At 44.0% G+C, this 25,354-nt stretch overlaps 1 protein-coding gene across 1 annotated transcript; it reads left to right on the forward strand.

Moving 5' to 3' along the window:
• Positions 1-25,287, forward strand: spock2 (SPARC (osteonectin), cwcv and kazal like domains proteoglycan 2). Its single transcript, XM_084667236.1, has 10 exons — positions 1-270; positions 10,924-10,969; positions 15,278-15,392; positions 18,367-18,472; positions 19,048-19,159; positions 19,254-19,394; positions 20,365-20,583; positions 22,410-22,472; positions 23,556-23,687; positions 24,234-25,287. The coding sequence occupies exons 1-10, from the start codon at positions 82-84 to the stop codon at positions 24,377-24,379; spliced, it is 1,269 nt and encodes a 422-aa protein (XP_084523362.1). The 5' UTR covers positions 1-81; the 3' UTR covers positions 24,380-25,287.
• The last annotated feature ends 67 nt before the right edge of the window (positions 25,288-25,354 follow it).

A 25,354-nucleotide genomic window follows, 5' to 3' on the forward strand; every position in this document is an offset into this window, starting at 1 on the left:
GGTGACATATCTCAGCATCCTGCTCTTCTCGTCCAGGAGAGAAGCCAGTGCGAGTGAGTGCGTCTTTTTATATCCGCTACCATGGCCAGAATGACGAATATCGGGTGCCTTTTCGTCCCGTTGATGATGCTTCTGGGGTCCACCTTTCGGGCGGATGCGAAGAGTGTAAAAGAGCCTGAAAAAACTGGGAATTTCATGGAAGATGAGCAGTGGCTGTCCACCATTTCACAGTATAGCCGCAAGATCAAGCACTGGAATCACTTCAGAGATGTAAGTCCGCTGTGTTTATTGAGAGATCCGTGGTAATGCGGTAAGCTGTGAGCAGCGAAAGGATGCCCTTGCAATAATCGTACCTTAAACCCGCCGTGATTGAAATGATTCTTTACCAATAGAGGTTGTCTGGGAAGTACCGTTGGCTCTGTTTGCGGTAATGTTTTCTGTTGCTTATCCATTATTTACAGTGACTGTTGGTCGGGATGAAGGGACACGGTCCAGTGAATTATGGAGTGGTAACCAGAAAATTACGTACATGTAAATTGGATCTGGGCAACAAAAGGTTATCCTAATTCAGATGCTTTCTATATGGGAAATTAACAAAAAAAGTATCATTATGTCAGATTACTGACCAACTAAACAATTGTCAGTGTAATAATAGGCAATATTCCCAATAAAAGGTTTAGTGCCAGCCTTATTTCCAATAATGCTTGTGCATATCTTTTTCGAATGTATTATGGTCTAGCCTACATTCCTCAATTTAAACCATTGTAATGAGGTGGAAATATACAATTAAACTGCATTTGATTTGATTATAGATTACTGGTGTAATTCATTGAGCCCAAAGGCTGTTTATTACTGTTTCTGAGTGTCCATGAATATGTTATGTGAAACCCAGCCTCCAGCACAGTGATATGATTACCAACGATCATGGCATGATTTGCAAAAGAGTGCTGTGGATTATATTCTACTGGAATCATGTAATCCTGTTATTGATCTAATGCAGTTGGAGGCAGCAAAAGTATGTTTTTGAAGAAATTGTCAACTTTTCCCCCTCCATTTACACTAAGTTGACAGACAACCTTATTTACAAAGTGAGAAATGGCTTTAGGCTGAACGTGAGTGACATAGATTCAATAATGCCTCATATTTACTGTAGAATGCTTTATATTTGTCAGTAATTTACTTCATATGACAAGGGTCTAAAATCATCCAATGATTCTCCCTGAGCAGCTGAATGGATCTAAAACCTGCTGGTCCCCTTCCAGCCCATCTCCCTCTGCATGGGGCAGGATTAGTTGTCCGCCTCTCTCTGTGATTACGTAAGGAGAATGTCCTCAGGAACTTTCTTTAAGGAAGTAATGACATTTTGGGCATGAAAAGATGAGGTATAAATTAGAGCTGGATTGTGAATACATTGGTACTTCCTTTTAGCACAGATGGACCTTTCTCAGATCGATATCTATCAATTGGCTCACCCACAACACCTTGCACATCTGAACAACAGCTTTAAGAAGTGTATCCTAGTGATCTTGATCCATGCACACACACACGCGCACACAAACATGCACTCGCAAACTATACCCAGATGTACACGCAGTCAGGTTCCTACACGCATCTGTGCAATACCGCACAACCTTCCCTCATCCCTCAGTGGAAATCAAAACATTTCGGAGAAAACAAGCTGAGCTCGTCTCCCTGTCGCTGTAGGCTGGGCTTTCCAGTTGAGTTACTAAGCTGTCAGATGGGTTTCCTTGTGCTCAATGTATGCTTAAAGCTGCGATGGAATAGACACACAGTGAGATCTACCATACCTTGAAAAGATGTAACCTAGCTACTGTTGCCGTAGCCTGTGTTATGTCCTGTGCAGTGTTACCTGCAAAGTTATCTGCCATTCTAAGAGCACTGCCGGGTGAGTTAGCAGTTGATATTTGTGCATAGGAGTGTGTGTGTGTGTGTGTGTGTGCCTGTGTGTGTTCTTGCTCATGGGTTTTGCGCATGTGTGTTTGGCATGAGTGAAAGCGCTGGAGTGCTGGTGTCTCTGGTGATGTTGACAACGGAAACATCAGAAGACAGCATCACAGAGCCTCCCAGGGGATCGCCAATAGCAACTGCTTTGATTTCAGCTTGCTGCCGTAGCAACAGACGGCACTCCGCAAATGGACCTGAAATGGAATGTGTTTCAGAGGGAGTTTGAGGACTCTGTTTCACCCCCTCTGCTCCTTGGGAACTGGGATGAAGGGAAAATAGGAAAGATCAATTGACACCGTCAGTGTCATTTTCATAGGAAAGCTTGTTTTTCAAGAGTACAAGGTCGTTTAATGTGGGCGATGTCATGTATGAATAATACATTGTAAGGCTTAATCTTAGTTAGTTTACTTTAAGTTTCATGTGACGAAGCATCTTAAAAATGCATATATTTTTTAGGCTTTGTGGTCATTTGTATTCATATTTAGATTACACCAGTTTACTCTGCATATATTTCTATCTGTCATGTTTCCAACTTGTCTTTGAACAGAAATAGAGAGTACAAATCACAAGTGGAAAGTAGATTAAATGGGCCTCCTTCTGGAATTATCCAGTTCATCAATAAATAATTGCACATGACACAGTTAAATTACTTAAAACGAGGTTGGCTTACATAGTAATTTGCGAGCCGATGTTAAATATCAATACAACTCTGGAAAACAATAATCAAAGCAGAGGCGCTTGAAAGAAGTCTTTTTTTCTCTCTCTGACATGCACATGCGTATATATACATACAGTGTACATGCGTACACACACTGTACATCCTAACATGATTGGGCCTAAAAAACACATTCATATTTATTGTTTACTTGAGTAAAAAATTGCACTCATGGTGTTTCCAATGGAGAACTGTATGTCACATGAAATAATGAAACACCACAGTATAATTTCAATGTGTTCACCCAAAAAAGATTGGTGACGAGATGTAACAGTTACAGTCAACAAATGAATAGAATATCGACAATTATTTGAACCTGACAGGTGCACAGGATATTTCATTCCACTAATGCACCTGATCTCTAGAACAACAGAAAGCCAGTAATGGTGATTGGTTGGAGTACGGGGCAGTGGGACTCGATGCTCAGAGATTTTGAAAATCACAACCTCTGTGTAAAACTGAGACAGGCATTTGGTGCTCCTGTGTTGTTGTTGTCATGCGTTTCACAGGCCTGACAATTAATATTTACACTTATTTATTTACCAGACACATTTATCTATTCGGAGTTCCAAATGGTGCATATGGCAAATCCATTAAAATTATGCATTTACTGTAATAAGTGTACCAGAAGATCACAGGTCTAAATATTAAGTGGGTAGAGTCAAGGAAGTGTTGGTATTTGTACCAGACACAGTGCAGCAATAACATCATCATAACTACAACATTAAATCATTCTGAGTAAACGGTTGCATTTCTATCCCTGTAATATTGGCGGAGCTAATTTTGGCATGGCACTCTGGCTGCTTTCCTTGCCTTGTAATTGTATGTACTTGTGCTATGCTAGCTATGCTCCAAGGCAGGGAGTTTCCCCTTAGATAGAACCACACCGCCAAAAACAAACGTATTTCCATTGCAATAAATGGTTAAATCAAGTCTTCTTGACATAAACCATTCCTAGCAGTCTGAGAAAAGTCTGTTTTAAAATGCAGTAACGGTAAAAAGTACATTTGGAGCCATGTAAAAGTAAAATGTACACTACATTATCACAAATTAAACCAGTATCTGTTGATCCAGCAAAATCTTCTCTTGTTTATTCAACTGATGATTTGCACAAACGTGTCAAAGTTGAGCTTATTAGCACTAATCCTGAATTACAAGAGCAGTGAACTCTCATTGCTAGTATCACCCTGAAATGGATAAAACTATATTTGAAATTGAACAGGATAGGAGAGAGAACAGGTCAGGCTGTCTATCCATGTGGCTGAATTCTCAATTTCAAAGGACAACGGTGGCCCTGCCATTTTAAAAATGGAGGTTGGCATGTGTGATACATTTCTGATTAAGTCTCTCACCTAAGCCAAAATCTAAAGGCAGTTTTCTTTTTGCTTTACTTTTTTCATTAATGTAAGCTTTTGACCATGAAGACATACTAAAATAATGGGCAGATTTGCATTTGTTTTACTGCTACATCCCTTTCTATTTTATCGCATAGACGACCCCAGATAAACACTACAGATGATTCCTTACTGGTATTAAGATGATTTAAAAGTTATCTCTGAACAGTTTGTGCACAAAACAATACACACGTACACAAACACACACATCTGTACATTGTTATTTGGTCTCCATCTCCCTCTCCATCTGTGTGTCTGTGTCTCTTTCAATCTCTTTCTGTCACTCTCTCCCGTCTCTCTCGTCTTTCTGTCTCCCTAGAAGCTTATTCAACCAGTGGACCAAAGCTGTGCCACTCAGTTTCTGCCCACAGCCGTGATTCCACCACTTCCTTTCATTAAGGAACAGAAGGCGTTCTGTACCTTCACGCGTGTTTCTCCTCAGCTCCCCCAGTCAACACTCGCAGATTGGATGTGCAGGACAACAGAGGCCAAAATGGATGGGGTGTACAGGTGCTAGGTGACTATCTGAATGAAGGATTTTAGGGGAACATGAGCAATAGAACGATTGATGGCAACATCGAGGATGTCTCTAATGCTGGGGACACACTAAACTATTTTTTAAAATCTTTTAAGACTGTGAGAGACCACAAACATGAGGACAAAAAATACTATATTTAGCCATTTTGTTCCTACAGTGTGTGGTCACTCTTAACACACCTCACACCAAGGGAACATCTAATAAAATAATCTGCAGAACCATCAAGATAATTGGGACATTTCCTAGGATTGTCGGAAGGGCCGAAATTGGCCGATTATCCTGTGGTGTGTCCCCAGCATAAGCAATACACTGTGTTCTACATACAGTATGTTCACGGCCCTGCTGTCCCAGAGACGAGGAGCGTGTAAAGCAGTCCCAAGAGCATAGCCTGCACAGAATTGCATCACTTGGAGTCTCTGCTCCTCTTCATATATTTCTTGGACCCAGGCCTGGTGTGCTTCTCAGCATGGCTTCGGTCCAATAGGATTTGAGTTGTAAGTCAGTGTGGGTGGACCCTACCTCGCCCCCCTCTCTGTCATCACTTGTGGAGCAGCATATGGAACATAATTATGGATAATGGCGTTTGTGACAGCGCAGCCAAATATTCCATTAAACCCAATCCTATTCCGACATATTCGGTGATGCCAGACAATGATTATCACCAGAAAGTGCCCTTGCCCTGGCTATCCCACCGCCAACAGACTTTGCCCTCTGACTGCACTATGCACAGTCCCACTATTGTGTTCATCGTACGCTTGACACTGATAATTGTAAAGTCCCAATAACAAGGTTAATGGTAGGAGCCATATTGAAAGTGGACAGCTTGACAATGTTTCGTTATCAGTGGAAATGGTAACTGCTGCATACCACAGTGACTCTGTCTACTGTAGTCTCTTATGTGCATGTTGGCTTCTACTCTGGCCCAGGGCCTTGGTAAGCTTGCAGGGGATTCTATTTTTCACAGGAGCCTATTTGTGCTGAACGGGAGACCAGGGCCCTACGTCTGAATGAGGTCTGACCAGTCTGACTAGCCCCAGACCTGAATGAGGTCTGGGGCTATGTTGGGAAGGGGTGTCTGTTGGGGTGTCTTGGCTGGTTGTCTGAAGACGAGCAGGTGTATATTTAAGTAGAGAACGAGCCTTTCGTCGCAGTCTGGTGGTTATTTACCGTCGCATTACACCAGCTTCAATACATTGTGCAGGAATAGAGATTTGAGAACAGATGCTGCACATACAGCTGGGAAGACCAGGGAGATCAGCTGTGTTTGAATTTGTGTTTTCCATAGGAAGCTGACTGAATGGATGTTGTATGGGTATACCTGTAACTGTCCAGTTCTGCATGACAGTACATTCTGTTAAACTCAAGAGGAGGTTTTTGTGGCTCGTCGGTGAGAAGCTATGAAGTAGTAAAGAACGTGGAGGCCTTCTCCTCCATTACAGGTACTGTCGGGTTTTTCTAGAATCTCTGGTGAGTTTCCAGACCATTCTCCTCTCTTCCTCTCTGCATGTGTTTTAAAGACACAAGGGTGGAGAAGTCGAGTTTTTCTGTAGAATAATGAGACCATGAGAGACACAGCCGTGTGTGTGCGTGTGTGCGTACTCGCTTGTGTGGTATTGCGTTGTCAGTGTTTTGGCAGCTGAAACACAGACGAAAGGAAAGCGCAATTAGTACTAGATAAATAATGAACTGTTACCCTGGTTACCTGCCTGTATGCTTTACCACTGCTTTAAGTTGTCTCCCGCAGACACAATCCAGGTACCATTGTCTTGAATCTGAATCTTGCCAGTAACATGTCTGCATATACCTGTGCTTTCAATTTAAGACAAAAGAGTGTCAAACATGGGGTTGTACTTGGCAAATAGGAAAAAAACTAATGTTTCCATTTGCATTAGAATCCATTGGAGCTCATTTTACATTATTTCAAAAGAAATCCGTGAATGATGGACATAATTCAAAACTGAGTGAGTTTTCCTCAATTCTCTCTGTCTACCGGGGAATATTGAAAAATGAACAGAGCAAGCAATTGAGTTGTTAAGGTGCTGAAAGTGTTTACGTTTTCATCCAAGCCCCATATTAATCTTTGTGTCTGGCCGGTGCCGTTACAGTATTCCCAGTGTAATTGATTGTAGATTGTGTGACATGCTAGCACTCAGGGGCCTATGTCAATAAAGCTGAGCAAAGCGCTGAATGGAGAGGCTGTCTAGGGGGAAGCAAATCAGATTAATATCGAGCCAGGCATGACGTGTTTTTTTCTGTGTGAACACACAGAACACACTTCATACATAGGGAGAATAGAGGACTGTTTTTACTGTGTGATTAAAGGCCTCCCTCCTTGACTTTTGAGGCCTCTCTCCATCTCTATTCCTTTCCCACTGTTTCCTCAATCCATCTTCATCTCTCTGTGAGTCACCCCCCCCCCCCCCACACACACACACACGCACAAACCCCAGGCTCCATCCAGAGGAGCAGGTCAGTCCGGTGCTGCCTAGTGTGTGTTTGATCTGCCTCTACACGCCCACTGTGCGCCGCTCCCGGCCAGTTACATGCGTACTTCAATTAGCAGCCCCCCGTAAGCCCAGCGCAGCAGCGAGCTGGAGAAAACATGACGGAGATAAAGAAGAACAGGGTGTAGAACGATCCTCTGGGTTTCTCATGTTTGTCCTCCAGCATGACTGATTGGATCCATAATCAAAGGGAGAGTTCCGCGGAATACTGTGCTGGCTCAGTGAAAGTGAACGAGATGGAGGGAGAGTGAGAGGAAACCGTGGTGGGCAGAGGAAGGGGATGTGAGGTGGAGATTAAAAAAGAGGCAAAAAAAGAGGGATGGAAAGGATGCATGAAACAAAAAAAAGACAGGAGTTGAAGAAAAGTGAAGTGGAGAGAGAGAGAGAGAGAGAGAGAGAGAGAGAGAGAGAGAGAGAGAGAGAGAGAGAGAGAGAGAAAGAGAGAGAGAGAGAGAGAGAGAGAGAGAAGAGAGAGAGAGAGAGAGAGAGAGAGAGAGAGAGAGAGAGAGAGAGAGAGAGAGAGAGAGAGAGAGAGAGAAAGAAAGAAAGAAAGAAAGAAAGAAAGAAAGAAAGAAAGAAAGAAAGAAAGAAAGAAAGAAAGAAAGAGAAAGAAAGAGAAAGAAAGAAAGAACGGAAAAGGTTGGGAGAGTAAGACTGACAGAAAACACGGGAGAGGGAAGGAGTGAGAGGTTGAAAAGAAATACATATATTACATGGTCTGAAGCCCTTTCTTGGAGCTGTTGGGAGATGAGAAAGGTCTCTGCAGTCAGTGAGCAACAGCAGGGGCTTGCTGAGTAAACTCTGCAAGGGGTAAAACCAGTTTATTTTCCAGCTTTTTGTGCTTCCAGGAGGCAATAGCTTACTAAATCCTCACTCCGTTCTCACATCAACGAGAAGAGGTTTTCAGACTAAAAGCTGTTGCACAAGCTTGCTCATGTTATGTTACAGTGGATGCTTTTTTAGTTGAGTTTGCTTGAAAGATATTGCTGTTACATACAGCTTACAATGTGCCCTGAAGATGTATTAGATTATACCCAATTGCTCTGAAAGTACAAAGTCAATGAAAGGAATAGTTCAAACAAGTTCACGACAAGGCCTTTCCTAGTCACATCTTACAAAGAACTAACTTATGGCTATGCAGGCATACGAAAACAGCATAATGACAGTTTATCAATGATACAAGAAACATAATTAGTAGATAGGCATATTTCTCTCATGGACATAACCAAGGGTTATGTGCTCATGAGCTTAATAGTGCAAGGTATAGATCAAACATTGTTTATTATATTCAGAACATTTCAAATAGTATAAAAGTAATAAAGTCATCATTATCTTTAATTGTTGTTAACTGATCAGTGGTTTAAGGACAGACCTCTTCAGCCCCTTCTCTCCTGAAACGCGTTTTGGTTGTCCAAGTCTTGTCAATGGATAATACTTTCTACAGTAGGCCCTTAAGATGAAAGGTATCTAACATGGCAGGATGTCACCTCAGTCATTCCTGTGTATTCTTAAAATTACGTACTTTCGCACTCCGTGATCTGCACTGCCCCTAGCAGGACCGCACAGTAGGCTCCAATCAAACAGATTGTTGAGTGCATGTGACACCTGACATGGACGGAGGAACACCTGTCAGTCGCACTAGCACACAAATACATAAATGCAAACACGCACATTTGTTCTCTCCACTCCTCCCCACACACACACACACACGTGCTCACACAAACACATCAACTCCCATGACAAGGTGACAGTTCCTGTCAAGCAAAAACCCAATTTAAAAGTGCGGTGGGTGTTGACCTGGCGAAATCTTGTTCAGAGTTTCTGACTGAGGTTGAGTTGATAACATCTGGAACATCGTAAATCCCAATGTGTTTGGAAGCCCCACAGTACTTTTTGCAACCAAGCTATCAATACTTAATAATTGCTAAGCATGGCCTTGAGTGTGCTTCAGAACTGGTTATAAAAGAAGTGAATACCATGTACATAAAATGTGGATGCCAAGATTAGGATGGCAAACACTATACCAGCTGTACATTGACACGTCCCCTCTTATAGCTCATTGCAGAAAATGTACTCATATCCTCCTGTGGCCCCAAAGTAAATTTCTATGCATACCCAGAAAAGTACATTTCTTCCTAAATGCATTTTCTTTGATCGTTCCTCCGTAACGCCATCAATTTAAACTCCAGGCAGAGCAGTAGGACACCTTCCCCGATGGTCTTGGCAGGAACACAAATACAGTTAACCTGCTAAATAATTCAGGAGCCGCAGCATCAATAAGTGGACATGAGAGGTGTCAGATGAATGACCTGGTCATAAACTCTGAGTTCTTGGCCTGCTAATGTGTGACTCCATCAGGTTCGACCAGGTTAAACTACATTAAAGACCGTAACTCATGCAGCCAAACTGGAGAGCATTTGATTTAGACTCCTGCCCCTCCCTGTCATAGACACCGTCCTGTTTACTGTAAGTGCTTGGCCTAGAAGAGAGAGAGGCTGGAACTGAAAGTGGGGTGAGAGAGAGAATGGGGGGGGGGGGCGGTGAGAAATGGAGAAAGGGAAGAGAGACAGGGAAAATAAGAAAAAAATAAAAAAAGGGGTTTGCCCATGGTGATTTGTGCAGAGCTGCACCGAGGTAAAGCGAGTTTAAATGGCCCTTGATGATGTAAACATTTACCTCTATTAAAATGGCCGGGAAGTTGAAAAACAGAGAGGGGACCTCAATGTCTGCCTTTATGAGGTACGCTTACTTCTGGTGTCACATTTTATTGCTTTCCTGAGAATTCTTTGACACAGTTTTTCTACGCAATAAATATTTACGGGGACGTACTGTATATCTTACTGAGTTGAGTAGGTGGATAGTAAATTCTGTGCTATGTCACGTTTTTATTCTTTTGGGAAGAGTAAGCTGACTGTCCTGCATTTTGGTTCATGAAATCCCACTGAGAAGGTAACTACAGCACAACTGTATTGTTTGAAACTTCTGTTTTGTACACATTTCATTTTATTTACTTGAGTCGGAAAGTACATTGGCTGAACCAGTCATCTGAAGAAGTCATCCGAAAACCTTCTTGCAAGGACCAGTCAATGTTAATGAATGCACGTTAAATATATGATGGTCTGTTATCTTCCTCCTCTCCTCTAACAACTTATTTTTCTCTTTCTTTCCTTTTGCCTGTCGTTTCACCAGGAAGTAGAGGTCAGTCGTTCTTACTATACCGTCCCCTTCAGAATCTTCTTCTTCTTCTCTCTCTCTCTCTCTCTCTCTCTCTCTCTCTCTCTCTCTCTCTCTCTCTCTCTCTCTCTCTCTCTGTCTCTCTCTCTCTCTCTCTCTCTCTCTCTCTCTCTCTCTCTCTCTCTCTCTCTGCACTCTCGTCCATTTTAATGAGGGTGATTATGGTCATATTTAGGGAGAGGGAGAAGTGACAGGCACTTAAAACATCGCTCCCACCCCTGCCATATGTTCCACAACCACTGTGTGGAGGTACAGGAGGGCACAGTTATACCATCCCCAAAAAGCCTTTTGAATCCCAAATGACTTCACAGTCATTCACTTACTCCATTAATCATGAATGCATGTGATATAAAATGTTTATAAGGAATTTCAAATGGATCCATTGAATTCTTAAGTGTAGAAAACAAACTGTAAACACAGAAAATGTTGGATTAAGTTGTTAATATTTTAACAGGAATCTAGGCAGAGTATTCAATTTATTTTGTAACCCTACACAACCTAGACAAGAACATGGTAATGAACAAATGAATGAAAACACAGTCCACATTAATCTCTTTGTTTCTGTCTTTGTAGGATGATTATGTCCGCACCTGGGATGAGAATCAAGGTTCAAATGAAAGTAAGTACTAAGTAACTGGCTTTACGCTTAGGCTTTTGTTCTGTATTTTGTCACATTAACCAGAGAACAAAGGCAAGAACTGTACTTAATCAATTTGAATGCCGCTTGATGTCTTTGTTAAGGGCTCTCCACTGACACTATAAGAGCCAGTCCACAGACTAATATCTAGAATCTTCCTCTACAAAGGAAAAGGCGGGCTGTACAGTAGCTACACACCATCAAAACAATGGTACCGTCTAGTATGTTGTAGTGGCCAAGCCATGCTATCAGTTTACCAACTATGCTGTCTTCCAACCCTATATCTTATTGAGGGCATACGATTCATGCTGACGTGCCGCGTAGACGACACCACCGTTTAGTATAATGGATACCCTCCCCATTTGTTTTGGGGAGTCAGCTTCTGTCCACAGATGCGGTGGACTGATGATGAAAAGATCTATCGTTGTTAGATAGCAGCAGAGCTGCTTGACCTCCGCCCTGCCCCCTTTGGGCTGACCAACCCCCCAGCCACAGCACGAGCCCCCACCCCCAAATGTCTTTGGGTTGGAGCTACAGTATCCTACACAGATAATGACCGTGGCCCAGGCAGTGACTCAGTGTTTAACGGAGCCACAGGCAGATGAAGTCTTGTTCATTGTGTGATTGTGTTCGCAGCTCAAAGGAAGTTGGAGGAATAGGGGAGTCCATTAGTGCAGTACTATCAGGGCTTAATGAAGGGCTAATTATGACACAGAGTGAAGGGACATCAAGATTTAAAAAAAAGAGAAAGAGACAGAGAAAGTGGAAGGGTGGGAGAGTGGGAGAGAGATGAGGAGATAGTGAGGGAGGGAGAGGTAGAATGAGAGGGGGGATACGGAGTACGAGAGACAGGTCAACACGCTAATGGCTCAGTGTAGCCTAAGGTGACTGACTTTGCCTTTGTCCCTGCTAGATCGGAATCCGTCAGTATGTGTGAGTGTGAGTATGAATGGGTGAATGAATGGGTGCATGAGAGGCAAACATTGATTTTTCCGCTAAGGTAGAAATGCGCTATATAAATGCAGTCCATTTACCATTTATTTAATCCACTTAACAATGTTGAAAGGCACTACGGACTAGGGACACTTCACTTACATTTAGTTTTACAGAGTCTCCCTTAACCGCCCACACACACACACACACACAAACACACACACACACACACACTGGACCGAACCAGCTCTATCACTGGACTAGGAGATCATCTTGTTTCCGTAGCATCGATCCCCCCCCCCTCCTCCACCTCGCCACTACAACCCCCCGCTTTACTCTACCCCTCAACCTGTCTCTACCTCCTATTTACCCCCATCCTCCTCTGCACTGTGCCTCTACATTGATCTTCTTGAATCTATGACTGGTTTAATGGAGCAGAGGAAGACGGGAAGGGAAAAAAGGGAAGGGAGAATGGCCGATTTGTTCCTCCGCAGACATCACTAAATCAGTGTGACGTCTTCACCGTAGAGCCTGGCCGACAGATCAGTTTTATTCATCCCCTACAGGCCTCGTTAGCCACCCAGATTTACTTTGGAGAGCCAACCGCAAAGAAACCCCCTGTGAAGGACTTTTCACTGATGCAAACTCTGACTCAAACATTTTGTCAGCCTCCCCCAACCACCCACCCCCTCCCCGCAGTGCCGGACGAAGGTCAGGGTTATTTGCACGTTGGCAATTTCACAGCTGCTTAGTCACACAATTGGCTGGCGCAACAGCCTGATTGGATGATCGGCGTCAGTGTTGTCAATGGTGGAGCAACACAGCTGTGTTTCAGGGCCACGTCTCATTATGAACATCAAGATAGGACTTGTTCTTTCAGCGACTTTCCCGTGAGTCAGGTTAGACCTTCACCAAATCTACAGCAACCAGCTCACCTTTAATTCATCAACATCTGGTTTGAACCAGAAGGTCTGGTCAGCAGACTTTGTGTGCTCGCAAATCATTGGCCCTTAATCAATGCTCCGCTCTAATGAGATATGAAAACAAGCTGAAACTGCACTCTCCAGTCCAGAGTTTAATACCCTTGCTGCAGGGTATTGATAGCCTGCTGCACTGTGTGCGGGTGTGCATGTGCGAGCAAGCGAGAGTGAGCGTGGGTGACATTAGGTTTGCAGTTGTACTGTAAACCGTATACACTGACATCGCACCGTGGTTTCAGAGAACCCCGCTGCCACAGGGAGATAGCTGTGATGATATCAGCGGCTTGTGAGTTTGTAAACAGGGGATGTGAGGGAGGATGATGGGGCCCTAGGCTGAGCTCACAAATCTCCCGCACGGATCAATTGGACAGGATTAGCCAAATCTGGATCGGGCCACATCAGAACACTGGGAGGCCAATTAGTCAGGTTTATCACAGCTTTAATGGCTACTCCGAGCGTACTACACACCCTACCGAACTTAGTCTGGGATGCATGGGTGGAGATGAAGGGAGGGAGGAACATGGAAGGTACCGCTGGGTAGAGAAGGTGAGCGAAAGAGAAGGAGAGAACCGTTGCAGATGATGCTCACGTGTGGGCAATGAAGGGAAACCTAGAGAAAAGGACATGAATCAGAGAGATAAACGGTTGGCTGTATCAATGGAGTCATAGAAAAGAAGAAGGAAGCTTGAGATAAAAGAGAAACATGCAAGGAGAGGGGAACAGAGACGGAAGGGTTCTCTGGAAAATGGCAGATTGAGCTGCAAACCACCGCCAGAAACCATCCCTAAATCGCTGAAAGCCTGTTGCCATGGGAACGTCATCATCATAGACTCTGCCTTAATCCGTAGAAGCCTGTTAAGTTAACATGGAGCTCAAGCAGCTACCGTATGTTTTTATTACACACAGGACAAACCTACGCCAGCATTGTGACTTCTACTTGAGATATTTATTCTCAAATGTCCCTATGAGCGTAGAGGATTAAGTCCTTTCAGTTCGTATTACTTTTTTTCATTTTCTTTTGATTAAGTATTACAGCATAATCTTCAGGGGGAGGCACAACATAAGGGTTTTGCCATCAACGGTACAGCTGGAAGGGCAAATAAACACACTTTTTTTAAATTGCTTTTTTTTCTTCTTTCTTTTGTGTTTTTCTTATTATTCTGTCTCTCTGTTTGTTCCTATCTCGCTTCTATCCTTTCGGTCTCTTTCTCTTTCTCCTCTCTGTCTGTAAAATGGCATCCTCGTACGTAAATTGGCAGCTAGCATTTCACCCTTCCTGATTCTGCTGATGCATTAGTGTGAATTAGCTGGGTGTCAAACCATCGAGCATGCCAAGCTGAGAGCCGAGCATATAGGAAAATTTATCAAGAGTGTTGGGGGGGACGTCAGATTACGGGTGTAAGTTGTGAAGGCCTCAGAGAACCCCTGCCATTAGAGTCTTGGAGGTTGACAAAGTCAAAAAATCTCAGTCAGTGACAGGCAGAAACACACACACCACCACTACCACTGTGTCATGCTAATGGTGGAACATGGCACACAAGGACTGCATTGTTTGGATTTCTGCTTCTTGAAAATAGCAGTTTGTCCCAGTAAGCCAGCTGGCCCTCAGCTTTATCCAGTTGGGCCTTGTTCTTCAAAAAGAGATATGGCACGAGAGGATAAGCAACAGTGCATCTGTATCTGAATATTGCAATGGTGTCTGTAATGCAAAGACAAAGGGACGACAATCTCGGTTGGTCTTATTGAGTTGATCTATCTGGTAAAGCCCACTGGTGGTCTGTAAATACACAGTGGTCTTGTGTGCCGTGCTGATGGATGGCTTAGAAGAACGTACTGTGGGGGAGGGGGTCGGATGGTGACACGCTTCAGGGCTGGGTGGAGGGGGGTTGGGTGGGTGGGGGGGGTGGAGGGGAGGAGGGCGGGAGGAGTGCTCACTGGGAAAAGACAGCGGTGACATATGAGTGTGTGTGTGGGGCTGAGACGCGGTTTAGTCATTAGCCGTCTGCAGAGGTGTACGTGATGGATGAGGTGGGCTAGCGTAGCTGTGCAGACTTCAGCCTATAGCACTGCTGATTGCAACACTCCGGACCTTGGTGAATCACTCCTATTAAGATGTACAGAGAGAGAGAGAGAGAGAGAGAGAGAGAGAGAGAGAGAGAGAGAGAGAGAGAGAGAGAGAGAGAGAGAGAGAGAGAGAGAGAGAGAGAGAGAGAGAGAGAGAGAGAGAGAGAGAGAGAGAGAGAGAGAGAGAGAGAGAGAGAGATCTTGTGGGGTATGTGAGGTATGTGGGCTGGTGAGGGTAAGGACAAGAATAGAAGAAAGAGATAAACCCATTGTCTTCTGTGTGTTTCTTCTCTCCCTCCATCTCTCGTCTCAGATGTAGACACCACCAAGGACCCATGCCAGAAGGTTAAATGCAGCCGGCACAAGGTGTGCATCGCCCAGGGCTACCAGAGAGCTGTGTGTGTCAACCGCAAGAAGCTGGAGCACAGGTGAGTGTATGGTTTGTGTAGCCCAGTGTACATGATAGCCCCAAATACACTCATAATACTCACTCGCTGACTAGTGGAAACACACACACATCCAATCCATGCTGGTACATCATCGTGGGAAAAGTAGCCTCAAAACTGCACATTATATAGAAAATGTATAGCTTCCATAAGTCCTCTATGCAGTTGAGGCTTTGGCACCCTGACAGAAGGCCAGTTCTCCCCATTATTGTATGGGCCGTTAGTGTCTAATGTTGAATGATGCACTTCTGAGACGAGACTATTAAAAAGCTCCAGCAGCAGTTTTTCACAGGACGTCCCCAGTGCACACGTGCACTCTGTAAATAGCATCTGCTAGATATGGTACTGTAAAGTGCCAGAGGACAACCCTCTAGCTATGTTCATGAGTCTACACGAAACAGCCCTCAGAACACGCTAATGTGGACTACCAGAAAAAAAAAGACCTTTAATATTGTTTTGAGACATTAAAATGTAAAGTAATTCCCATCTGATAATACATTTCTTATAAATAAAATTAATGTGCGTCATATTTACATGTATTGCTTATAAATCTGCACATGGAGAATTCAAAGTCTATTCTTGTGGTATTTAACTTGTATGGGTTATCATTCAATGTCCTTGTAATTTAGCATGTAGAGTTTTAAAACCATTTAATAAATTGTGAAATTACATTTTACATTTACATTTATTCATTTAGCAGACGCTTTTATCCGAAGCGACTTCCAAGAGAGAACTTTACAAAGTGCAGAGGTCACTGATAATAACAACAAGATAGCCCCAAAGCATTGCGGGTAGCCAAAACAAGAAGCACACATTGTGAACAAAATAAAAATAAGTGCCAAAGGGAAGAACCATAAGAGCATGTAAGTTACAATTAAACAACATGAATCTCTAAGTGCAAGTGTACCTGTAAATATCAGATGCATGGGGATACATTTGTCAGTGCCCTCCATAATGTTTGGGACAAGTAAATGTACTCCTCTCCACAGTTTCAAATTTGTAATGAAACAATCCACAAGTGATTTTAATCATCAGATTTTATTTAAGGGTATTTTCACTCATTTTGTTTTGAACATGTAGAAAGACCTTTTATACACAATATGGCCAAAGGTATATGGAGAACTGACAATCACTATATGAGCTTGTGGGACATTCCATTCCCAAATCAAGGTTGCTAATATGGAGTTGCCCCCCCATTTGCAGCTAGAACGGCTGCCTCTCTTCTGAGAAGGCTGTCCACAAGATTTTGGAATGTGTCTCTGAGAATTGGTGCCCATTCAGCCAAAAGAGCATTTGAGAAGTCAGGCACTGATGTTGAATGGAATGGCCTGGCTGGAAATCGGCATTCCAATTCATCCTGAAGATGTTCAATGGGGTTGAGGTCAGAGCTCTGTGCAGGCTAAACAGACCTTTTCGAATCACGTCTTTGTAGAATCCACTTCCTGGACTCCAGCGTGTACAGGGGTACAATTATATGTAAATGAAAGTAGACACATTTAGTAGGCACGTTTAGTACATTGTTGCATATCCATGCTCAATAGGAATCAGATAAGATGACTGACTTGGCCAGTTTAGAATTTTCTAGTTTTAAGGTTCAAATAATTTTGTTGCTTAGCAGTATATTTTGAATCTTTGTATTGTTGTAGAATGAAGCACCGGCCAGTGAGATTTGATGCATTTGCTTGACCTTGAGCAGTAAATATGTTGTAAAATATGTGTAAATATGTTTGTTTGTGAATTTGATCAGAACCTGTGGCTGCAAGACAGGCCCAGGCCACCTGCCCCCGCTGGTACAGTTTGGATCATGAGCCAATAATTGTTGCCTCCATACTATGCTCTTGCCATCTATTACTGATACAAGTTCATCTTGATCTCATCTGTCTTACACTTTTTCCAGCTTGCTCTTTCAATTTCCAGTACTTCTTGGAAACTTTAATCTGGCCATCAAGCTCTTTTTTTCAGCTACCAGTGGTTTGTACCTTGCAGTGTAGCCTCTGCATTTCTGTTCATGACATTTTCTGTGGACAGTAGTTATTGACCTGCTTCCTGAACGGGCTCCTAATCTGTCAGACAGGTGTTTGTGTTTTTCTTGTCAGTAGAGTAGAAACCTTCTGTCATCAGCTGTGGGGGTCTTCCTTGGTCTACCAGTCCCAATGTGATTACTGAGCTCATCGGTGCTCTCTTTCTTCTTAATAATGTTCCAAAGAGTTGATTTACATCAGCCTAAGGTTCAGCCAATGTCTCTTACCGTTTGATTATTTTTTCCTCAGGTTTTAGCATTGGCACAATTCTGTTCTTCATGATGATAATCCAGAGTTAATCAAAAACCTGGGATTAAGAATAGATGCTCAAATCTTTTTTTTAAAGTAGCATTTAAACAAAACTGAGTAATCATGAACACCCTCAAAAATTATTTTCCCAATCATGCAAGTCTTATCCGTGTATAAAAGGTGAGACCTGAAAATAGGCTACCACTCAGACATCTATGACTCCATGGGCACTACTCAAAAATGACAAAACAAAAAACAGTAAGTCTTTGTCCAAACATAATGGAGGGCACTGAATATATGGAGAAGTGACTCTTTTCATAGTGTAACGGGTATGTAACGGGTATGTATCGGATGTGGACTTGCAAGCTCCGTCAGAGTCACACTGGCCAATGTTCACTCCTACCAGGAGTCAAACTTGCCACCTCTCGACTTCCAAGCGCAACCACTACCAACTCACCAAAGAAAAGCTAGATCTTCGAAGGCGGGTGGCCCATTAAATACCTGACGAATGAGTTTCACCAGGTCACACCAGTTACAATAGCACAGTTTTCAATGTAAGAGACATAATCAACAATAAAATGGGAGTAGATATCAATTAGTGTTTTGTACCTGTCATCTTTTTGTCCTCTCATGTGTTTGGTCCTCCGTCTTTTTATCTTCTTCTGTGGTTTGTCCCTGTCTGTCAGGCTGAAGCAGCCATCTCTGAGGTCTCCTGATGGTACCTGCCAGCCCTGTCCCATCTCCTCATCTGGTCCTGTGTGTGGATCAGATGGCCACAACTATGCCTCACAGGTAAACCCGACTAATACACACACCACCCAGCTACACTTAGCTCCAAACCCACACCCACATACACCCAAGTCCATCTGTCTTATCATCGTTTTCCAAAGAGAGACCTGGCGGGAGGGCATTTTTGCATCAGAACATGGTGTGCACACATCCATGGCTGCTCTCTGCTGCTTGAGACTGCATGCACAGCTGAGTGTATGGTTGGAGAGGAGAAGCTTGGAGGGGGAAGAGTCTCCAGAGATGCACAAATACAGAGAGACGTGATGAATGGCCCCCGGGGGGATTGAGAAGCAGAGGGTTGCAGTAACTCCCTCCCTTGTGTTCATTGATCTATCCTTTGTCTTCAAAGTGAGGACTTGTGACCTTGTTGAGATGTAGAAGAAGAAACCCCGATTATTCCTATTCATTCTAGGCTTGTATCAAGGACAGGCTGTAATCTAAATGAGGGTATATTTGGGCACCATTGATCTGTATCTAGGACATTACTCATTTCCCTTCTCTTCCTCATTGTCCCTGTGTGTGTGTGTGTGTGTGTGTGTGTGTGTGTGTTTGTTTGTTTGTATATTTGTGTGTTCCAGTGCAAACTGGAGCAGCAAGCATGTCTGACAGGGAAGGAACTGACCCTGACATGCTCAGGCCTGTGTCCCTGTCCAACCACCTCTTCTGCCATGGTAACAGAGAGCAAGCATGGTGAGTACAACACACATGCACGCACCCACACATGCACACACACAGTGTCTGTACAGTGTTGCAATTCCTCTCCCCTTGTCGCTCCCTCCCTCAGTTGAGAGCTGTACTGGACAGGACCTGGCTGATCTGGGGGACCGGCTGAGGGACTGGTTCCAGCTACTGCAAGGCAATGCCAAGCAGAACAACAACACCAAGACTGGGGCCAGCACCACAGCAGCGGCAGCCAGCACATCAGGTGAGAGTTAGTATATATCTGCACTGTACCAGGTGAGTTGTATAGACTTGCACTGTGCCAGGAGAGTTAGTACAGATCTGCACTGTACCAGGTGAGGTAGTATAGATCTGCACTTTACCAGGTGAGTTAGTATAGACTTGCACTGTACCAGGAGAGTTAGTATGGATCTGCACTGTACCAGGTAAATTAGTATAGACTTGCGCTGTACCAAGAGAGTTAGCATACACATGCACTGTACCAGGCGAGTTAGTATAGACCTATTGTGTACCAGGTGAGTTAGTATACACATACAGTGTACCAGGTGAGTTAATATAGACATACAGTGTACCAGGTGAGTTAGTATAGACCTATTGTGTACCAGGTGAGTTAATATAGACATAGAGTGTACCAGGTGAGTTAGTATAGACATACAGTGTACCAGGTGAGTTAGTATAGACCTATTGTGTACCAGGTGAGTTAATATACACATACAGTGTACCAGGTGAGTTAATAAAGACATACAGTGTACCAGGTGAGTTAGTATAGACCTATTGTGTACCAGGTGAGTTAGTATACACATACAGTGTACCAGGTGAGTTAATATAGACATACAGTGTACCAGGTGAGTTAGTATAGACATACAGTGTACCAGGTGAGTTAATATAGACATAGAGTGTACCAGGTGAGTTAGTATAGACCTATTGTGTACCAGGTGAGTTAGTATAGACCTATTGTGTATCAGGTGAGTTAATATAGTCCTGCACTGTACCAGGTGAGTTAGTATATACCTATAGTGTATCAGCCATGTGAGTTAGTATAGGCTTACACTGTACCAGCCATGTGAGTTAGTATAAACGTGAACTGTTCCAGGGGAGTTAGTATCGACAGTCTTACACTGTACCAGGAGAGTTAGCATAGTCCTGCACCTTACCCAGTGAAATATCTATGAGTCAGTAAATGATATCTTCCATGTATGTGTGTGTCTCTTCAGTCCTGGACCGGAGTCTGGTGGCTAGCTGTAAGGACTCCATAGGTTGGATGTTCTCCAAGCTGGACACAAACAGTGACCTGTACCTGGACCAGGCCGAGCTGTCAGCCATCAACCTGGACAAGTACGAGGTGTGCATCCGGCCCTTCTTCAACTCCTGCGACTCTTACACGGACGGGAAGGTCTCCACCGCTGAGTGGTGCCTCTGCTTTTGGAGAGAGAGTGAGTAGACGACTGTCAAAGTCAAAGTGCTTTATTTGTCAATTGTACAGGATAACACAAGGTTATTCAGATTTTTTTTGGGGGGGGGATATGGCAAGCAACAGCTTCATAGTAGGAGTAAACATTTTATTGTAAAAATTTGTAACAAAAAGGGCAAGAATAGTAAAGAATAGAAATAAAACACTAGCACCAGTTTCAGAACCAGTAAATATGTGGAATATAGACAGTAACAATAGTACTACATATCAAAAATAACAGAAGTGCCTATGGATGTATACATTAAATTGTGGTGATCGCACAAGGAAAATGACGAGAGCATACATTGAGGTGATCATGTGATCAATGTGGTCACTGAGATTAATGTTGCTGATTGAGAAGCCTGACAGCCTGGGGAGAGAAAAACTGTTAGTGAGTCTGGTCGTCCGTGTCTGGATGTTCCGGTAACTTCTTCCAGGCGCCAGGGACGAGAACAATCCATGGCCTGGGTGGTTGTAGAAGTTTCTGTGCTTTCCTGAGGCGTTGTGTGTGGTAGATGCCTTGCACAGAGGGGAAGTGTCAGCAAATGATGTGCTTCTCTGTCTTCAAGACCCTCTGGAGGGCCTGGCAATCAACAGCAAAGCAGCTGCCATACCGCATGCAGCCGGTGAGAACGCTCTCCACGGTGCACCTGTAGAAATGAGTATAGGCACTTTTGGGCAGTTTTTACCCCTTGCAGCTGATTGCCTGGGCCAGGAAAGGTCATTATTGATTAAACACACCAAGGAACTGGAAGCAGGAGACTGTATCCACTTCAGCTCCATCAATGTGAATGGGGGCATGGAGGTTGTTGTCCGGGCACCATGCAGTCAAGACGTTAACCTCCTCTCTGTAGGCGGTCTCGTGTTTGGAGACGAGACCCAGGATGGTGATGTCATCAGCAAGCTTAAGGAACGAGCTTAGCTTATCCAGGTGGGAGAGGGCAGTGTGCACTGCAGGGCGATGGCATCTTTTTAAGGGGTCCATCTTCAGGGTCACAGGGGCGGTATGCCAATGTAAGGGGTCCAAGGTGTCTTTTGTTATACAAGAGGGATGGTGTTGAGTTCATTGGGAAGAGAGGCAACAGGCTGGGCATCACTGCTACTTCTCCCTCTGTAGCCTGTGATGGAGCGCAGTTTACACCACATGCGCCTGGGGTAAAAACTGTGAGTATTTGTCAGAGAGGGAGAGAGAGAGAGGGAGACAGAGGGAGACAGAGTGAGGGGTATATAGCAGTAGAGAAGCAGAGCGGGAGAAAAATAACACCTGTGTTTGTTTTCTGCAGTTTATGACCTTGTGACCAGACACTTAGACCCCCCCGTCCACCCCCCCCCGTACGCCCCACTTAGCACAGCTACCTCTGAGGCAGCCCCCAGTCCGTCACACTTTGTCTGTCCCTCATTTTCTGGCTCCCCTGTGATCGAGGGGAGTGGCTGCCGCCAAGCGCTTACAACATCACTGGCGCTTGTTTACAGCCTGGTCCTCCCTCAAGCTCTCCAAGATTGCAGCTGTCAGCCAGCCAGCCAAGCAGAATCCATGACCTGGTTTGGGAGAGGACAAGCAGCTTAAGTAATACTGTGAAATCAGTGGACACTTAGTTTGGGCTTAAGCCTCTGATTAGGCAACTTTTTATATTACTTATCTCCTTTTAGAATTTTTGGTATTTCAAGTTTTGATATGCCCCATTGCCCCACTTTTTTCTCTGTCTGTCTGTCTGTCATCTAGCCATCTTTTAGTCTGAAAGATCCAAGGGTTGGTTCAAGGGGTACACAACGTTTTAGTGCCGACTGTTGTGTTCCTTTCGTCCTCAGAGCCCCCCTGTCTGTCTGAGCTTGAGAGGATCCAAGTACAAGAGGGAGGCAAGAGAAAGTTTGGTACGTATAATGCTACGTGTGTGTATATTTAATTCCATTACTTAGAAGAGCTTCGTCAAACAGATAACAAGAGGCAGGCCGGGATAATCCTTGATCAGACTTGTGGATTATAACTTGATACTGACAGACGGAAACGAAGGACAGCCGCCCGTATGTGTGTGTGTGTGTGTATGTGTGTGTGTTGCAGACTTGGCAGGGTGATAGGGTTCCGAATCAGGTCTCTCCAAGGACACAGGACAGAATCAGGGCTGAGCTGACCGTAGATAAACATTGCCGGCCTGCTGAGCGTTTCCCTCGAAACCCTGTCTCCTGGCAACATCAACGTCCTTCAGCGTTGTCATTCTCTCCCTGTTAATGTTTTGTAATATTCAGTAAAAAAATATATCAACTCCTGAAACAGTCCATATGCAAGGATTCCGAAAGCGTGCACCATGAGACTCACGCATTTCAACCATTTCTCATACTCTCATGCAACAACTTGTGTTTCTCACGCTGAGAAGGAAGGGATAACTTATCCAGCTGTATCTAATTAATGGACAAGGCGCAGGCATACCGAGGGAAGATTTCTGCTAAGTTGATAGTTGACAAGTTGACAGGTTATCCTTTACTTCTCAGCGTAATAAATAAAAGGTGTTGTTTGAGTGTGAGAAAGAGTTAAAAATACGCATAATGTGGGGTACCAAACATTTTCTACGCCCCGCTATGGACAAAGCTTTATTGTTGTTTTATAAAAGTTAAAGTGCAGTGAATCTTGCTTAGCTTATTAATAAGTAGAAGTGATTTAATGCACCTTCCTTGTCCCATAATAATCACCAACCCTATGTTTCTTGTTTTGTTCTGACGTCACAGTTATTTACAACTAGCCTTAACAAATTGATTTGTATGCATGGAATCTGAAATTGAAGGCAACACATGCTGCATGCATACATTCTATGCATTCTAACTACATACATTTCATGCATACTTTCGAAACATTTCACTGAGGCACAGCTCCACATTATGCCAATTAGTATTATACAGTTCGATACACATAACGTATGCATTCTGCATTATGCAATGTAACATTCTATGTGTGTTTTCTAGGTCTGTTCATTCCCAGCTGTGATGAGGATGGCTTCTACAGGAAGTTACAGTGCGACAGAGGAGAGTGCTGGTGTGTCGACCAGAATGGCGGTGAGCTAGCGAGCTCTCGGATCCGTGGAAAGCCTGACTGTGGTGAGACTGCCCTAATCTAATCTTGAACACACTCTCTGTAAAGACATCTGTACACGTGCACACGCGAACGGGGAAGAGATACCTATACACACCTCACATCGGAACCCCCCCCGTCCCCCCGTCCCACCCCCGCGCATACACATACACTCTGTACAAAGCGTCCCTTATGTAATCCCATACAACAGCATCGCTCACTGAATGGGCCAGTGGCACATTCATGTGTCAGGGGGATCATTTGCATTCTAAAAGACTGCTTGTCGCTGTGAGAATAGCCTTTTAAGATAAATGGAGGCCGGTTGGACTGAACCCACGCCTGATAAGAATGGCTCCCCTGGCAAGGCTTAGAAATGGCCATTAACTCCAGACAAAGTCAAACACATGCCCTTTCTTTGCTATTTCGGTCAATGTTTCTGAATTCATTTCAACATTTCTCATTACATTTTCATCGTCAAAAGGTACACAGAGTCAACATCTGACCAGATTGCGATGCGATACTGGACAGACACCATGAGTAGTGAATTCTGTCTCATTTCCTTTCTCGTCCAGACGAAGAAGTGGCCTATTCAGGTGATTTTGGCAGTGGCGTTGGATGGGAGGACGAGGAAGAGAAGGAGACAGAGGAGAATACGGAGGAGGCTGATGAGGACGAGGGAGAGGTGGGGGAGGTGGACGACGGAGGATATATTTGGTGAAGCGCCGACGGTCCCTGCTGCAGCATAGCTACAGGATGATCTCTCTCCATCTCTATCTCAGACACATGTACTCAGACACATGTACACACACACACACACACACACACATGTACGCACACACACACACACACACGCACACAGGGATCCAGGAAACCTGGCTGAAGAAATGGACATTAAACCGCACTCAGAACAATGCTGACTAACCAATGGCTTGAAAGAGGAAAAGGGTGGTGGATGCAGGAGAAGGAGAAACGGATAGGGGAGAGGGGAGATGATCCGGTGCCCGTGTTGGGGAGGGGGTTGTATCAATAGCTAGAACGTGGGATATCCAGAGGACATTAGTCCTTACTTGTAAATCTTTGTTCTTTTTATTTCTGTTGTATGTGCAGGAACTTTCTCCTTGAGCAGCTTTAAGACTGGAGACTGGAAGCCTGTCCCAGGTGCTTGTAATGTGCTTGCGTTAGGAACCAGAGATGCTTAGATCTCGTGTCCACAGTCCATCGAGGCTCCCTTTCTCTTTGTTTCTCTCCTTTGTCTGTCCTGATGAGAGAGAGATGGGCCCTGGTGTCCACCATGTTGGTTTCACCAGTCTGGTGAAGGAGAGAAGGCAAAGCAAGGAAAGCCACTCTTGCCCTTATCGTTTCCTTTCAAAATGCTTTAGCTCGTGAGACAATTAGTGCTCTGTTAAATTCAAGTATATCAAGTAATGTTTCTCACACCTCACTCTTAAACGTGTATATACTGTGTGTTTCAGGTCGCCACATATTAGTCCTCCAACACCAATGCTTTGAACAACTAGACATGAGCTTGGCTTAAATTGACAAGTGTCCATTGTACCATCTGTGGATCAAAAATGTGTTTAATAAAAAAATAAACTGATTTATGTGGCCTCAGCAGGCCACCAAACATTTCTTTCTTTACTTTCTCGTCTTATCAAACTACCTCTCCTTCAATTCATTTTCCGGCTGGTCACGA

The sequence above is a fragment of the Hypomesus nipponensis genome, chromosome 11, assembly GCF_054491055.1.
Source record: "Hypomesus nipponensis isolate SF chromosome 11, ASM5449105v1, whole genome shotgun sequence".
NCBI lineage: Eukaryota > Metazoa > Chordata > Actinopteri > Osmeriformes > Osmeridae > Hypomesus > Hypomesus nipponensis.